The sequence below is a fragment of the Choloepus didactylus genome, assembly GCF_015220235.1.
Source record: "Choloepus didactylus isolate mChoDid1 chromosome 25 unlocalized genomic scaffold, mChoDid1.pri SUPER_25_unloc2, whole genome shotgun sequence".
NCBI lineage: Eukaryota > Metazoa > Chordata > Mammalia > Pilosa > Megalonychidae > Choloepus > Choloepus didactylus.
Window position 1 is genome coordinate 4,447,240 of NW_023637607.1, and position 18,749 is coordinate 4,465,988.

General features: G+C 43.5%; 1 protein-coding gene across 1 annotated transcript in view; it reads right to left on the bottom strand.

Moving 5' to 3' along the window:
• Positions 1–883: 883 nt before the first annotated feature.
• The window catches only part of CD209 (CD209 molecule), a 29,097-nt gene continuing 11,231 nt past the window's right edge, over positions 884–18,749 (bottom strand). Inside the window, 5 exon segments of the mRNA XM_037824322.1 lie at positions 884–991; positions 993–1,140; positions 4,719–4,831; positions 6,584–6,654; positions 7,377–7,463. Coding sequence (XP_037680250.1) covers positions 884–991; positions 993–1,140; positions 4,719–4,831; positions 6,584–6,654; positions 7,377–7,463 — 527 coding nt within the window.

Genomic DNA, 18,749 nt, shown 5'->3' on the forward strand with positions numbered 1-18,749 from the left:
ACTGGGGCTCAGCCCCACTGGGAACTCCTGGGAGATGGTGCAGGACACATGTCTGACTTATCCTGCCACAGGGTAGGTTTCCTGGAAAGCAGGAATTTAGCATGCAAGTTGTTCCTCAAGGAGCATACCTGGGGTTAACACCCGTGGCAGGAAGGGGTCAGAAGCAGGAATGGGCAGAGGAAGAATTCAAGCTGAGCAGGTCTGACAGCCTCGATTGACCCCATGGGAAGCTCCAGAACCAGAATGGTTCTTCAGAGGTGCCCTCATTGAGCCAAGATGTCCAGACCTTTATATCCCTGCACTAATATGAGCCATGCCAGGAAGGAGGACGGCATTGGGCAAGGCAGCTCTCCATAGCCGAGCCTTCCCAAATGGCCAACAGCTGAAGGCTGTCTGCCAACAGGCTTACCAAAACCCAGGGCATCACTTCCTTCCTTGCTGCCCTTTTCAGTATGCAGCACATCATCAAGGGAGGAGTGAGCTGGGGAACTCATACACCAACTGTCAACAGTCATTGCTGGACTGGGGCATTCATTTCCTGCCAGTCTTGGCCAGAATGAACCCTAGCAAATGGAGAGAGCCCTCTGGCAAAAAGGTGGGCTGATGGCAGGTGGAATTTGAGCAGATAGAAGGTGTTCAAACATGCTAAAGCCTGAGAGGATGTGGTGTCTACACATGACAATCCAATCTGTAATCTTGGCAAAGATAAGAGAGAGTAGGGCAATGGAATGCACCAGGCACCTGCTTGCATCCCACACCAGGTCACTTTATTAAGCTCTAGCCAGGTGATGCTCTGAGGCACTAGAGGAGAGACAGAAGTGGGCCCAGCTCATAGGGTATGAAGAATCTGGTAGGGAAGAGTCTCAGAGCTTTGGTCCAGAACTCAACCTCTGTGGATTGGGAGAAGGAACTCTGGCACAAGAGTGGGTAAAATTCTGAGATCCAGCAGTGGGGTTGGGGTTGCAGGGGCTGAGGACAGAATTTGGTCTTCAGTCACTGGAGCAGGAGACTGCAGCCTTTTTGCAGATCCAGAATTTGCTCAAATTGCATATGGAGTCATTCCAGCCATCACCTCTAAATTCTGCGCAGTCTTCCTCACCACTACGATTGGGCTCTCCTTTGTTCCAATACCGCATGAAGCTGCAAAGCCCATGCAGCGCATGACTCTCTTGCCCAGGGCCTTCCCCTGCTCCACACAAGCTGCTGGCTCCTGCAGTTTTTTTTTCTAAATAAATTCAAAGTTATAGGAACAGTTGCAAAAACAATACAAACCCCATAGACAGAACTCCAGCATACCCTGACTCCCTCCCGATACCCCAATCCACTAACTTTAACATGCTGTCACACCGCTATTTCTTTCCCTCCCTCCCTCCCTATCATCCATCATCTATTGCTCTGTCTTCTGAACATATGAGAGCTAGCTGCACACATCCTTGAACAAACACTATAATTCACATATACAATTCCCATGAACAAGAACATTGTTTTATGCAATCCCATTAAACACAGCTAAGATGTACAAGAGATTCAACATTGATACAAAGCTTACATTCTATATTTCCTTTTTTTTTTTCCTTATGTCTCAACTGTGTCCCTTTGAGCCTCCTGTCCTCCATCCTCAGATCCCATCCAGGGTCATCTTTGGCATTCAATTGTCATCTATTTAGACTGTCTTTTTTTTTTTTTCTCTCAATTGTGGAAACATATATACAGCCTAAATCTTCCCATTCCACACCCTCCCTAGCATTCCATTAGTGGGATTAGTCACATTTAGAATATTGTAATACTATCTCTTTCCCACCATCCATTACTAGAAATTTCCCTTCACCCCAAACAGAAACCCTACACTCATTTCTTAATTCCCCATTGCCTCTTCCCCCATTTCTCTTAACCCATACTCTACTTTTCATCTCTATGGTCATATTCTCTGATAATTTCTTTGTGTTTACTGTGGGGCTTAAATCCATAACAATCTTGCTTTCTTTGCTACCAACTTAACTTCAATAGGACACATAAACTATGTTCCTATACTCCTCCATTCCCCCACTTTTATATAGTTCTTGTCAAAAATTACATATTTTACATTGAGTTCAAAACCACTGATTTGTCATTAGAGTTTGTATATTTTATATCATGTAGGAAGTAAATAGTGGAGTTACAATTCAAAAATTATTGACTTCTATTTATATTCCATTGTGGTCAGAGAATGTGCTTTGAATATATTCAATTTTTTTTTAATTTATTGAGGCTTGTTTTATGTCCCAGCATATGGTCCATTCTGGAGAAAGATCCATGATCACTAGAGAAAAGTGAGTGTCCTGGTGATTTGGGATGTAAGGTACTATATATGTCTGTTAAAATGCTCTATATCTCTTTCTCCTTTCTTTGTTTCTCTTTTGGTAGGGCTCCCTTTAGTATCTGAAGTAGGGCAGGTCTTTTATTGGCAAACTCTCTCAGCATTTGTCTGTGAAAAATTGAAGCCCTCCCTCAAATTTGAAGGAGAGTTTTGCTGGATAAAGTATTCTTGGTTGGAAATTTTTCTCTCTCAGAATTTTAAATATGTCATGCCACTGCCTTCTCACCTCCATGGTGGCCACTGAGTAGTCATTACTTAGTATTATGTTGTTTCCTTTGAATGTGGCGAATTGTTTTTCTCTTGCGCTTTCAGAACTTGCTCCTTCTCTTCAGTATTTGACAGTCTGATCAGAATATGTCTCGGAGTGGTTTTATTTGGGTTTATTCTATTTGGAGTTTGCTGGGCATTTATGCTTTGTGGATTTATATTGTGTAGAAGGTTGGGGAAGTTTTCCCCAACAATTACTTTGAATACTCTTTCTAGACCTTTACCCTTCTCTTCGTCTTCTGGGACACCAATGAGTCTTAAGTTTGGACATTTCGTTTTATGTATCATATCCCTGAGATTCATTTTGATTTTTTCAGTTTTTTTTTCCATTCTTTCTTTTGTTCTTTCATTTTCTGTTCTGTGGACTTCTAGGACACTGAGTCATTGTTCAACTTCCTCTAATCTTGTGTTATGAGTATCCAGAGTCTTTTTAATTTGGCCAACAGTTTCTTTTATTTCCATGAGATCTTCTATTTTTTTTATTTACTCTTGCAATGTCTTCTTTATGCTCTTCTAGGGTCTTCTTTATGTCCCTTATATCCTGGGCCATGGTCTTCTTCATGTCCTTTATATCCTTTATCATGTTTTTGTTCCTCAATTGTAGTTCTTTGATTTGTTGTGCCAAGTACTTCATCTCTTCTGATATTTTGATTTGGGTCTTTGGAATTGGGTTCTCCATATCATCTGATTTTATCATATGCATTAAGATTTTCTGTTGTTTTTAGCCTCTTGGCATTTGCTTTGCTTGATAGGTTTCTTTCAAGTTGTAAAAAAATATACCAATCTAATTTTTCAGAAATACAAGTTGGTGGCATGCACTTTCTCTAACTAACCAGCAGATGGCATCTGCAAGTCACCTATACCCCTCAAGTCAGTTCTCCTCAACTTTGTCCTTGTGTTGTGTGTGGAAATGATTCTTGTGGGGTTCAGTTGATGAACTCAGTTTGGGTGTGTTGCTGGAGCCATCTGTTCTGAATGTGGGGCGTGTGTCCAGGTGGCTAGGGAGGTGGGGCAGGTTTAATATTCAAACCCCCCAGGTGTTCCCGGAGATTCAAGGCCACTGCAAGAGTCTAAGCCATCATTTCAGTTCTGCCTCAGACCCTCTCTGTCACTGACCCACAAACCACCGGCATTGACGTAATGTCCCTGGGTTTTCCGAGCGGGCCCCCGTTCTCAGCTGTGATCTTCCAGGACCTCTGCTGAGGGAAGGCTGTGCTATGTCACAAGTACATGCCATCCCTCAAGGGAAGCCCTGGGCCGCCAGGCCATGCAGGATCACTCTCAGCCTGATGCAAAGATGGCTGAATGGGGCATCTCAACCACCCCCCTCTCCTCGCACAGTTCCTCCTTCCCAGCTCCGGGACAATTGGTGTGGCTCTGGACTGTGGGCACGGCCCCAGGCAGGAGTGTCTCCAGCCTGCCGGGGAGCCAGCTGCAAGCAGTGGGGTTTCTTTCTCCTTCTGGCTCTTCCCTCCACTCCCCTGGCCCTGGGGGAATCTGCAGTGGGCTATCCCCCATGCCAGACACTGAGAGGCCATCTCAGCCTGCTCCTGCCATGCTTCACTGCACAGTTCCCACCATTGCAACTGCAGCTGCTCCTGGGTTCCCCCCCCCCTTTTTTTTTTAAAGAATCAGCCCATCTCCAAATGCCAACCCCCGGCTTTCCCACACCGCAGCACAGCCACAGGTCTTTCAGCCGGCTTACTCACTCATTTCAGAATGCAGACTCCCAGTTTCACCAAGTGTATGGCCCCTGTGGTTCTAGCAGACCTTGTCCAGCTGGTGCATCGCTGGAACTGGTATTCTGGGTCCCCTTCTGGTTTTTATCTAGTATTTTTCATGGAGGTGTTTTTTTGCCCTGTCTCACCTAGCTGCCATCTTAGGTTCTCGCTCCTGCAGTTTTGATGGAGGAATTTTAGGCACCTGTCCACCTGTCTGATTTAGGTATGAAGACCACCTTTTACAAATCAGTAAAAATCCCAGATTTTTAGGCTAGGCAGTCAGTGAGTGGGGGAGGATCCCCAGGTGAAGTTCAAGCCAGAGTTTCAGAACCCCATCCCCAGTTGACAAGGTGTTCCCTTCTCCTGAGACTTACCTGAGCAACAGAGGTGAACCATCTAACCAGCGCCACGTGCCTTCATGTTTCAGGTCTGAGAGCCCCATCCAGGTGAAACGGTTACTCTTGGAAGTCTGCAGCTGCAGGAAGTTCTGGTGGGGGGCAAAGGAAGGGTCAGGAGAGAGCTTCACACCCTCTTCTCCAGGCTCAGTGTCTTCCCAATCTCTTGGCAGGAAGTTCTTCTTTCAGTCTCAACTACAGCCTCCTAGTATGCCAGGTCCTGAGCACCCACATGTGTTCACGATGCCTGGAAGCCTCTCACATTTGAGAGCATGCCTATAGGCACAAGCATTCTGACTTGCAGACATAGCTGGTGTCTAATCACCCAAAAGTGGCAACATTGCAATGTTTATGTGTTTCGTATGTCCTAAGATGTTCATGTGAATTTCTCGTGGCTGGGTTTAATAAGCTGGAGCCAGGTAACAGCTTGTGGGAGCCTGCTGTGCACATCTCTTCCCAGCTTGGCACTTAGTGATGTTACATGACAGCTCGACGTCAGTGGGAGTATTTACACTGGGGGACGGGCCAACACTACAAATCAGGACTTCTTTTTCCCTGGAGAGCCAGTTGTTAGACATTTACCAGCACACCACTGGGGTTTACTTACCTGCAACTTCAGATCTTGTTCATATCTTCCTGGAAGATGCCTGGAAACCCCTCATTCAAATCCTTCTCCCTATCTTTCTTTTAAAATTATTTTTCAGTTTTCTTTATTTTTTATTTTTCTTCCTTTATTAAAAATTTCCTCTCCTTTTCTTTAGTTTTTCCTTTTTTTGTTTTAAAATATCTTTACTTTTAATTTTTCTTCATTTCTATTTTCTTTAGGCTTTATTTTTCCTTAGTTTTACATTTTCTACTTCCTTTATTTAAAAAAATTTTTTTCTTTTCTTTTTTCTTTTTCTTTTTTAAGTTTTTCATTATTTTAAAATTTTCTTTCTCTTTAATTTTTATTTTCCTTCCTTTATTTTCAAATTTTTCTTTCTTTTAAGTTTTTTTCTTTCCTTTTAATTTTTCTTTATTTTTACATTTTATTTTTATTTTTCTTCATTTTTCTTTTTCTTTACTTTTTATTTCTCTCTTTTTAAATTTTTCTTTATTTTTAAAATTTTTACAAACACTTCCCCTTCCCTACTCTCCCATCCTCCATCCTCCCTAGTTTTCAAGTGTAATATCCCCTCTTTCAGAAAGACCCTCTGACCATCTCCCCCCTAGCTGACCAGTGACCAGAAGCATGCCCCAAGTCATGTGGGGGTTTCCACCAGGCACACCTGCTCCTCAGCGGTTTTGATTACAACCAGCTGGGCTCCCACTTCCTGGCAGGCAGCAATAGAGTCATGCCAGTTCCGTTGGGTTTTGGGGAAGAAGTAACAATTTCCTTGGAAGAATGTCCACTCCCAGGGACAAGGATGGCACAGGTGGGCTGGGGGTGATGAGGAGGAAGACAGTCAGGGCTGAGACCCAGGTTTGGATGCCTAGATCATTGTATCTGCCCTACCCTGCAAGCCCGTGGAAGTAGAGGCCATTCTTTAACTAAACAATGGATGGGCCAGCCCCCTCTCCACTTCCTGAGAACCTTCCTCAGCCCCAGGAGAACTCCAGAGTCCTGGCTCCTATCTCCTCTATGCTGAGAGAACTACAGGCTTTAGAGCTCAGTACAGAAGGCAGGTATCTGGCTTAATTTAATGCCTACTGTGTACCTGGCCTCTGGAAACACTGAATGCAGTAATCTGTTTTCCCATTTCACACATGAGGAAGTTGAGGCTCAGAAAGGGTCAGTGACTTGAGCCCAGTGATACCACACTGAGACCCTCTCCAGCCCCAGGACCATCATCTTGACTACTCACCAACTCCAGGCCAGTTCCTGGTAGATCTCCTCCTGCTTTGAATGCTCCAGCCCCTGGGAAGTGGGGGCTTCCTAGACCATGCCAAGAGAAAACAAACTGGAATTATCAAGCACCTACTGTGTACCACACCCTGCACTGGGCCCCCAGGGACATTGTTTCTGAGAGTCAAGATGAGGAAAACTAACTCCCAGAGAAGCTGCACCAGAAGGTAGGTTGAGTCAGAATTATTTTCCCCTTCCCACTCCTCCCCATCCTCTCCTGTACCAGAGGATTGGGAGGGACTTTGGGAGAGCTCCAGGGGACACCCAAGATACCACCCTTATTTTCAGCCCCACTGCCCTCCAGGACTTTGACACTGCACGTATGTCCACCTGCCTCTGGGGTCTGCCCCTCGGCGTGGACAAGGATGGCCACCAGAAGCACAGTGAAGAGTGTGAGGGAGAAGAGCTGCAGGATCAGGGAGGTGTGGCCCTGGCCCAGACACCCTGAGAAAGAACAAGGTACAGTTCCAGCAGTCCTGTGTCACTGCCTCAACCTACCCCTTTCTCAGAACTCCTGTCCACCATCCTCCACCTACCTGAGGTCCCAGGAGTCCATTCCCCCAGCTTCCATCTCTCCAAGTACCCAGGAATCCATTCCCCCAGCCTCTAACTCCCTAAGGATGCCAAGGTTTGATCCCCCAGCCTCCACCTCCTTGGGACCCAAGAGTCCTGTTTACTTGCCTAAACCTCCCCCAGGACTCAGGAGTCTGGACAGATCTGTCCCTTCTTTCCATTCCCTAACCCAGTTGTACCTGTGAAGCTCCTGAGGCCATGAAACTGTTGGAATCCAAAGTCTTTTGGGGAATGTCTGATACTGCTGATTATCAGTTCTTCCTCCTCTGAATGGGGAGAGCACCAACTCAGAGCTTGGGCAAGCTGAGACCAGGTTCCCAAATTTATTCCCCTCTTCAGGATCCCGAATCCCAATGCAGCCTTACCCAAGGGGCCTACCTGGCTTGCCATCAGTTCCCTGAGGTCATACATGTCCATCCTCCAACCCCTGCTCCTCTCAATGCCCTGTACACACACTGCTGGGGACACAGCTTTTATTTCCCACCCCGTGATGCTCTGTGAATATACTCATACTCAGGAAGAGAAAAGGGAACAGTGACAGTAAAACAGAAAAGGCCAGAGGGAGGGGTCCAAGTTTCTGACAGTATAATGAGCCAGGACTTCTAGGAATGCCAGGGAAGCAGGGAATGGTCTGCGGTTGATAGTGAGATGGGCTGGCCCATTCATAGCACGGTGGAGCTGTGCTTGTTATGAAATCTGATAACACTTCAAGTCAAGCTATTTTGTTCTGCTTCCTCAACCTAAAATAGGGCTGGGTGGGCAGGGCCCCCAATCTTATTGGAACCACCATTCCCTTGGAATTCTAGACTTTGCTGCTTTGCCATGTTCATGCCTTCATTTATGGTGATTTCTGCTGACTTTGGGAATTGGGGTTGATTCACAATTTTTTGTTATTTAATGACAACTATTGGGCACTTTCCTAACTTCTTTATATACTAATTCAATTAATTTTCCCACCATGCAGTAGGTAATATTATCACCTCCATTTACAGATGGAGGATGGAAGCTCAGAGAGGTTAGGTAACTGGCTTAAGGTCACACAGCTAGTAAATGGTAGAGCTGAAATTTGAACCCAGACAGTCCTATTCATACCATTGATGAGTGAGAGACTCCTTCCCTAGGGTTATGGGGAATCCCACACCAGAAAGATGAGAGCAACAGCAGTTAATTGGTAACATATACTCACAATCTGTAAGAGGACATTGACTGCCATGCAAGGCTACATGGGGGCTGCCCTGGGGAGCAGAGTCACAACCAGGGGCTGTGAGAAGCAGGCTTTGTAGTATCATGACAGTGGAATGACCCCTGGTTCCTGCAGGAGAATGTCACTGGCTTGTTTGTGTAATTCCATGGGCTGGCAGGGAACTGAAACCTGCTACTCACAGATAAGCAGGAACTCCACCTGGTCTCTTTGATAAAGAGGTTTTCTTGGCTAGGGGACCTTAATTAGAGGAGCAGAATGGGAAGTGAACTCACAGTTAGGCAATTCAAGGCCTTCCTAGTTTCCTCCAGAAGTCAGAGCAGCTCATAATATTGGGCCTTCATTTTAGGTCTTACCCCACAATTGACCCCTTGATGCCTTGACATCAGTTTAGACGCTGGTGACAACTGAGATGTCTGTGGATTGGAAGTGGCCCTCTGGGGAAAAAGTAGGCCCTTGATCAGGAGGAAGGGGCCATATGGTGAGGTGACATTAAAAAACATGAACTTTAGTGTGTCCTCCTTTATGGCCAATAAAGGCAATTGGGGTAACTGTGTGCCATTGGGGTAGAGACTGTGTGTCCCCAGGGGACACTGATTTAGGCTAATCAATATGTGTGACAATAGTGACACCCAGAAGGGGGTCGATTTGCCACTTTGCATCTTAAGTAAGAGTTATTTTAGGAGCCTGTTATGCCACTCAGTTTCCTCTGTCCTATAAGGGAGATGGATGTTTCCTTTAATACCTGCTATGAGAGCCCAGCATTGTGTATTCTGAGAAGTGAAATGAGTGCCTTGGGCACTATCAGCAATGTCTGGAGCTCCAAAGGGGATAAGGAGTGTCTCAATGAGGCCTTGTAGTGTAGCCTTAGTTATGTAGAGACATGTGCGGCCTTCATTTAGATTTTGGGTATCTGTAAAGCAAGAGATTCCCAGAGTTCTTTACCCCAAAGGGAGAAACTCTTAGGCAATGGCCCAAGGGTTTGTAAAAATTTACAGATGGGGCCAGTTGTTGGTCAGGGCATCAGTGCTAAGATGACTGCTGGATCCCCCACTGACCCTGGATCCCATCCTTTATTCAGGGATGTCCCAGTTAAGGGATGAGAAGCAGCAACATTCCACTGAGCTCCATCATGTATAATGATTATGGCGCTATCCATAAAGGGTATGAACTCACATTGCTGTTTATTCAGTTGATCCCAAGGGACTCACTAGGAGAGGGGTAGCCAAGGGGTCTGGGAGAGGGGTGACCTCCTCTACCACCATGGAATCTGGTAAGGGACTGAGGATAGGGGAGGCACCTCTCTTGCTGGTGCGATATACCAGGGGACCCAGGTTTGGCCCAATCTGTAACAAGGACTTAGTAGCCATATCATGCTTGTAGGGTGCTGCTTCCTTGACCCAAGCCAGATGGGTATAGAGGATGCAAGGCTCAGGGTCTGTGACAGCCTCTATTTCCAGAAGAACCAAGTCTGTTGCCAGCAATTGCTACTCTAATGGTGCATAGCATGGGGCCAAGGAGAGCATTTTCTTGCACCAGAAGCCCATGTGCAATTTATGGCCATCCTGGGTGGTCCAGAGAATCTAGGAGGCATGAGAGGAGGTGGCTAAAGCCCCTATAGTGAAGGATTCTCAGGGGCACAAATGAGAGTGCCTATTGATCTCAATTTGGACAGATTCTAGAGCCTGGAGTTGGAGGGGGCTCCATTCAAAGTGGGCCATATTGCAAGTAACAGCATCAGTGAGATTAAGTAAAATTTGTAAATGAGGAATATGTTGCCTCCAGAACCCCAAAGGTACTAAAAGATATTGGACTTGTATGAAAACTGTGGGTGCTGAGAGGGGTCAGTAGCTGTTTCCCAACAGTGTCAGAGATGGAGAAGCCCTCAGTTTGCCAAATAATTTTCAGGAATTTAACAGAAATATCCAGGGCCTTGCACTTGGTGTGGCATAGTGGCTCATCCCCCTTTGTGAGCTCCTTTGTATCTGTATGTCCCTAATGAGTGTGTCAAATGAATCTCCTTGGAGCAAGATGTCATCAATGTGATGTCATACTTGTGCCCCTGAAGAAGGGTGGTTGCAGTTAAGATCTTGCTTGCAAAGACTGTGGGTGATAGTAAGAGGTATCCTACGGGTGGTCTGGTAAATTTGTATTTTATCCCTTTGGAGGTAAGCAAAACTGACTGGGAGGCTGTTGAAATGGGCACTGACCAGAAAATATTAGCTAAATCTGTAACAGCAAAATATTCACTGGTTGCTGATTGGATGGAGTCAATAATTTCAATAACATTGGATATTGGGTATGAAGGCATTAATAGATGAGACCACAGCGTTAAGTTTGCAGTGATCCACTGTGAGACACTTGTCTTAGTTTTGTCAGGCTGCTATCACAAATACCACCAACTGCTTTTGGTTTAAACAACAGATGTTTATTGGCTCATGGTTTTGAGGTTAGAAGAAGTCAAAATTGAAGCAACAGCAAGGTGATACTTTTTGCCCAAAGACTGGCATTCTGGTGCACTGATGGCCACCCTTGGGTTCCTTGGTTTTCCTGTCACATGACAATGCACATGGCAATGCTCCTCTCTGTTCCATATTCCTGCTGACTTCATCCTCCTAGCTCCTCCCCATGGCTTTCTTTCTCCATGTCTTAATTACTTCTGTTTAAAAGGACTCCAGTAAACCAAATTAAGATCCAACTTCTTTCAGATGGGCCATAACTTAATTTAAAATAACATCTTCAAGATATCCTTTTTACAATGGGTTCACACCCACAGGAATGCAGACCAAGATCAAGAGCATGTCTAAATTACATAACTCAATCCACCACAGGTGCCCTTCACTCATTCTTTCTTAAGCACAGCCCAAATTGGCCTGTTAAATGGAGAAACAGTGGGGATAATCACCCCTTCACACATTACATCTTATATAATAAGTTTCAGTTTTGAAAGTCCTGTTCTAATTTGCCTTGGACCATATTAACTATTTTAACTGGGGGTCAACAGGTGCTCCATTTTGCCAAGCCAATCTGTAAGTGCCAAAGACTCATTTTGATTTTAATTTAAGACACGTTATGTTAGAGCATCCATGCTTACTATGGGAAGTTTTAGGATGTTCATTCTGAAATCTATATGTCTTCTATTTTATATTCATTAACTCCCCTAGGAGTATAGGGGAGCTGTGATGATTAGGTTCATGTGTCAACTTGGCCAGGTGATAGTACCCAACTGTCTGGTCAAGCAAACACTGGCCTAACAATTGCTGTGAGGACATTTGAGGCTGGTTAATAAACCAACAGGCTGGTTTATTAAATCATCAGTCAATTGACTGCAGCTGTGACTGATGACTCACCAAAAGGTGTGCCTTCCACAATGAGAGAATACAATTGGCTGGATTTAATCCAATTAATCAGTTGAAGACTTATAAGCAAGACAGATAGAGGACCTTCACTTCTTCTTCAGCTGCCCAGTGAAGCATTTCCTGAGGAGTTTGTCAAAGTTGCCAGTTCATTTCCTGAGGAGTTCATCGAACACGTTTGTGGAAGGTTCCGGTTCATTTCCTGAAGAGTTCATTGAAGTTGCCAGTTCATTTCCTGAGGAGTTTGTCAAAGTTGCGGGTTCGTTTCCTGAGGCTTCATCGAACACGTTCGTTGAAGATCCCAGTTCATTTCCTGAGGAGTTCGTCGAAGTTGCCGGTTCGTTTCCTGACGAGTTCATCGGACATCTTCCTTGGAGTTGACAGTTTGTTGACTGCTCTACAGAATTTGGACTCATGCATACCCACAGTTGTGTGAGTCACTTTTACAATTTGATAGTCAGAGACATCTCTCATTGATTCTGTTTCCCTAGAGAACCCTAACTAATACAGGAGCCATGTTTAAATTTAGTGAGATCCCCAGGCATAACTGTAACTTGATCCCTGGTATTTATTAAGGCCCTGAAATTTTGCCAATTGGTACATTTCAACACATTTTACAGTTAATTTAGAACCTATGTTTTAGACATGCAGAGGCCAAACTTTACCCTTTTATCTTTTTTTGATTAAAAAGTTTATTGTTGAAACACATATAAAAACAAAAATTTGCCATTTTAACTATTTTTTCTTTTTTAATGCAGTTTTATTGAGATATATTGTCACACCATACAATCCATCCAAATTGTACACTTAATGGTTCACAGTATCATAGTTGTGTATTCATCACCACAATCAATTTTAGAACATTTTCATTTCTCAAACAAGCAAAAACACCACAAGATACCCCATACCTTTTACTCCCCCCCATTATTGACCCCTAGCATTGATGTGGTACCTTTGTTACAGTAGATGAAAGAATATTAAAATATTACTATTAACTATTGTCCATAGTTTGCAATAGGTGCATTTTTCCCCCATATACCATTTGTGCTGGTTTGAAACTGTTATGTACCTCAGGAAAGACTATGTTCTTTAATGAAGTCTTGTGGGGGCAGACTTACTAGGAGTGGGATCTTTTGATTAGGTTGTTTCCATGGGGATGTGACCCACCTAACCATGGATGAGAACATATGATTAGATTATTTCCATGTAAGTGTGACTCTACCCATTCAGGGTGGGTCTTCATTAGTTTACTGAACTCCTTAAGAGAACTAGGGAGGAGGAGCTAAGATGGCAGCATAGAGAGGAGTGGAAGACTGTTAGTCCCCCCCACCAGAACAATTCGTAAATGACCAAAAAACTAGTAAATAACCTGGAATAACTGTGGGGAGACAAATGTGACTGACCACTCATCATCCACCAACCTGAATTGGGAAGAATGTCAGAAATCACAGCGTAAAATCTTTAAGTAAAAACTGTGGACCCACGCTGAGAGCCAAGAGCCAAGAGCCCCTCCCTCATGGAAGCCACATGGTGCTAGAGAGCAGCACTCTCTCAGCCCAGCTCCAACTGAACTTTTAATATTAACTGCTCAATACAGACAACAAATCCTCAACAAGCACACAGAGGCTTTTGGTGACAACTGACCTTGGGAGAGTCAGAGTACATATCTGTCTCAGGACAGGGAGCCCAGAGGATCAGGTGCTGTCTCTGGCTAATGGGTGAATCTGGGAGTTTTTCTGTCCCTTTCTCTCTCTGTGGAGAAAACTTCAGCCATTTTCAGCCCACAGCACTTTGCAGTAAAGACAGCCTCAGCCATTTTGAAATAAAAACACTTTGATCAGCAGAGTCAGAGAAACAAAGAACTTATTGATATGCAATGACATCTCTGGAGGGGGCACAGCTTCCCAAGAGGAAAGGAAGGGGCCCAGCTCTATTACCTGCCTTACCAGAATCAGACCCCAAAGCCTGGGGGAGGAGAGCCACAGGCCACACCCTCTTTTTTTTTTTTTTAATCATCATTTTATTGAGATATATTTACATACCACACAGTCATACAAAACAAATCGTACTTTCAATTGTTTACAGTACCATTACATAGTTGTACATTCATCACCTAAATCAATCCCTGACACCTTCATTAGCACACACACAAAAATAACAAGAATAATAATTAGAGTGAAAAAGAGCAATTGAAGTAAAAAAGAATACTGGGTACCTTTGTCTGTTTGTTTCCTTCCCCTATTTTTCTACACATCCATCCATAAACTAGACAAAGTGGAGTGTGGTCCTTATGGCTTTCCCAATCCCATTGTCACCCCTCATAAGCTACATTTTTATACAACTGTCTTCGAGATTCATGGGTTCTGGGTTGTAGTTTGATAGTTTCAGGTATCCACCACCAGCTACCCCAATTCTTTAGAACCTAAAAAGGGTTGTCTAAAGTGTGCGTAAGAGTGCCCACCAGAGTGATCTCTCGGCTCGTTTTGGAATCTCTCTGCCACTGAAGCTTATTTCATTTCCTTTCACATCCCCCTTTTGGTCAAGAAGATGTTTTCCGTCCCACGATGCCAGGTCTACATTCCTCCCCGGGAGTCATATTCCACGTTGCCAGGGAGATTCACTCCCCTGGGTGTCTGATCCCACGTAGGGGGGAGGGCAGTGATTTCACCTTTCAAGTTGGCTTAGCCAGAGAGAGAGGGCCACATCTGAGCAACAAAGAGGCATTCGGGGGGAGACTCTTAGGCACAAATATAGGGAGGCCTAGCCTCTCCTTTGCAGCAACCATCTTCCCAAGGGTAAAACTTATGGTAGAGGGCTCAACCCATCAAACCACCAGTCCCCTATGTCTGTGGTCATGTTAGCAACCATGGAGGTGGGGTAGGCGAATACCCCTGCATTCTCCACAGGCTCCTCAAGGGCAGGCCACACCCTCTTACACCAGCCGGTGACAGGCTGACAGGTGCACCTGCAGGGCAGAAAAGCACAGGTGTGTCAGCCCTCTAAGAAAAACCATCAGGGAAACTGGATACTGAATATTTCCTCCTTCTGTGACCTGAGCCTGTTCTCATCTGGGAAAACCTGATTGGGGTGGCCTGGGAGGTCAGATGCCTAGACAACAGAAAACTACAACTTACACTAAGAAAAATGAAGTTATGGCCCAGTCAAAGGGACAAGCATACACTTCAACTGAGATACAGGAATTTAAACAACTAATACCAAATCAATTCAAAAAGTTTAGAGAAGATTTTGCAAAAGAGATAGAGACTGTAAAGAAAACACTGGGCCTACAGAAGGCAGAAATTGAAAATTAAAAAAACAACTAGTAGATTCTATGGAAATGAAAGGCACAACACAAGAGATGAAAGACACGATGGAAACATACAACAGCAGATCTCAAGAGGCAGAAGAAAACACTCAGAAACTGGAGAACAAAACACTTGAAAGCTTACATGCAAAGGAGCAGATGGAGAAAAGAATGAAAAAAAAATATGAGCTACATCTCTGGGAACTTACGGATGAAACAAAGTACAATAATGTATGTATCATTGGTGTCCCAGAAGGAGAAGAGAAGGGAAAAGGAGCAGAAGCAATAATAGAGGAAATAATCAATGAAAATTTCCCATCTCTTATGAAAGACATAAAATTACAGATCCAAAAAGTGCAGCATACTCCAAACACAATAGAGCTGAATAGGCCTACGCCAAGACACCTAATAATCAGATTATCAAATGTCAAAGACAAAGAGAGAATCCTGAAAGCAGCAAGAGAAAAGCAATCCATTACATACAAAGGAAGCTTAATAAGACTATGTGCGGATCTCTCAGCAGAAACCATGGAGGCAAGAAGGAAGTGGTGTGATATATTTAAGATACCGAAAGAGAAAAACTGCCAACCAAGAATCCTATATCCAGCAAAGCTGTCCTTCAAATATGAGGGAGAGCTCAAAATATTTTCCAACAAATGGACAATGAGAGACTTTGTGAACAAGAAACCCACCCTACAGGAAATACTAAAGGCAGAACTACAGCATGATAGGAGAAGACAGGAGTGCGTGGTTTGGAACACAATTTTGGGAGATGGTAGCACAGCAATGTATGTATGCTGAACAAAGATAACTATGAATACAGTTGAGAGAGGAAGGTTGGGAGCATGTGAGACACCAGAAGAAAGGAGGAAAGATAAAGACTGAGACTGTGTAACTTGGTGAAATTTAGATTGTTCAACAATTGTGATAAAATGTACAAATATGTTCTTTTACAAGGGAGAACAAGCAAATGTCTACCTTGCAAGGTGTTAAAAATGAGGAGGCATTGGGGGAGGGATGCAATCAACATAAACTAGAGACTGTAAGTAACATAATCATTGTATTATGCTTCCTTTAATGTAACAAATGTGATATACCAAGGTAAATGCAGATAAGAGGGGGGATAGGGGAGGCATGTTAGACACTTGACATTGTTGGTGTTGTCTGACTCTTTACTTTGATTTAAGGTTATTTTTCCTCTTGCTGCTTCCTAGCTGTCATTTTATTTTCCTTTTTCTTTTGCCTCTCTACCCTCTTTGACTCTCCCTCCTGCCTTGTGGAAGAAATGTAGATGCCCTTATATAGATAGTGGTGAAGGTGGTGAACACATAAATATGTGACCATACAGAGAACCATCAATTGTTTACTGAGGATGGAATGTATGGTGTGTGAACAAAACCATCTTAAAAAAAAACAAATGGGTTGATGACAATACTTCAAGGGCAATATACTGAGTGAAATGAGCCAGACACACAAGGACAAATATTGCAGGGTCTCACTGATAGGAACTAATTATAACATGTAAACTCATAGACATGAAATATAAAGTACCAAGATATAGGATGAGGCTTAAGAATGGAGAGCAGTTGCTTAGTATGAGCAGGATGTTCAACTAGGATGAACTTAAATGTTTGTAAATGAACAGAGGTGTTGGTAGCAAGATGTGAGAATAACTAACAGTGCCAAATGGTGCATGAATGAGGTGGAAAGGAGAAGCTCAGAGTCATATATATCACCAGAAGGAAAGCTGGAAATCAAAAGATGGGAAGGTGTAAAACTGAATCCAATGGAGGGCAATGTCCATGATTAACTGTACAAATATTAGAAATCTCTTCCACGAACCACAGCAAATGTATGACAATACAATTAGAAGTTAATAATAGAGGGGCATATAGGGAAGAAATATATACCTATTGAAAATTACATGCTACAGTTAGTAATATTTCAATGTTCTTTCATAAACAGTAACAAATGTACTATACCAACACTGTGAGTCAACAATTGAGGGGGTTGGTTAGGGAAATGGGAGGATTCGAGTTTCCTTTTCTTTTTTTTTTTTTTCTTTTTCTCTTTTCATCTTTCACTTTGTTTCTTGTCTGGAGTAATGAAAAGGTTCTAAAAATTGAACAAAAATTAAGTGTGGTGATGGATGCACAGCTGTATGAGGGTACCAGAGGCAACTGATTGTACACTTTGGATCTTTGGATATAATTGTATGGTATTTGAACAAGCCCAATAAAAATTAAAAAGGAAAAAAAAAGAAAAAAGAGAACTCAGGGGCCAACACAGACCCAGACATGTGGAGACAGACAGAAAGACATTTGGAGATGATAAGCTAAGAGATGAAGCCCATAATTTGTCCCCAAAGAAGCTAAGAGAGAACCTCCAGACACTTACAGAGAAATGCCCTGGGAGAACAAGCAAGGATGCACAGGAGCTGAGAGAGAGAAGCTAAGAGAGACAGAAGCCCAAAGACATTTTGGAGAAAGCCATTTGAAACCAAAATCCAGGAGCAAAGGACCAGCAGACACCAGCAGCATGCCTTCCCAGCTGACAGAGGTGTTCCAGACACCATTGGCCTTTCTTCAGTGAAGGTGTCCTCTTACTGATTTCTTAGTTTGGACACTTTAATGGCCTTAGAACTGTAAATTTGTAGCCTAATAAATCCCCTTTGTAACAGCCAATCCATTTCTGATATTTTGCATAATGAGAGCTTTAGCAAACCAGAATACCACTCTATTATTAACTCTTTATTATAGTGATGTACATTTGTTCTAGTTCATGAAAGAACTCTTTTTATATTTGTGCTGTTAATCACAGTCATCATCCACCACAAGATTCACTGTGTTATACAGTCCTATGTTTTAACCTCTAGCTTTCCTTCTGGTGGCATACGTGACTCTAACCTTCCCCTATTGTTAGCAGAGCTCCCTTTTATCAAGGAAGATGTTACCAGAGCTCCATTCTAGGCTCACTGTCTCATTACGAGAAGGAATTCAAGGATGAGACAAGTAGGTATAAGCAAGTGAGAAAAGTTTATTGAGGAAAGTGAAAGCACATGGTCTATGGGGTGAGCACAGGGTGTGCTCAAGAGAAAGATGTACTGCATGTAATTTGGCACAAGGGCTTTTTAACAAATCAAAGGGAGGTGTGGTTTGAGATGGTACACTGGCACATTGTGATTGGTGAGTAATCATTCAAATTAAGTAGTGTAAGGAGGCTATTGCAAATGGTTGTTCTGGTTTGCTAGTGCTGCCAGAATGCAAAATACCAGAAATGGATTGGCTTTAATAAAGGGAGTTTATTTGGTTACACAGTTAAAGTCTTAAGGCCATGAAGTGTCCAAGATAAGTTATCAATAGAGTACCTTCACTGAAGGATGGCCATTGGCATTCAGAAAACCTCTGGTAGCTTGGAAGTCACATGGCTGGCATCTGCTTGCTCCCAGCTTGTGTTTCAAAATGGCATTCTCCAAAATGTCAGTGTCAGCTTCCAATGGCCATCTTCAAAATGTGTCTCTCAGCTGCAGCTAGCAGTGAGGTCCTTCTGTCTGAGCTTTTACAGGGCTCCAGTAAGCTAATAAAGGCCCATGTCAAATGGGTGGGGCCACACATTCATGGAAATTATCTAATCAGAGCTATCACCTACAGTTGGGTGGGTCACATCTCCATGGAAACACTCAAAGATTCCA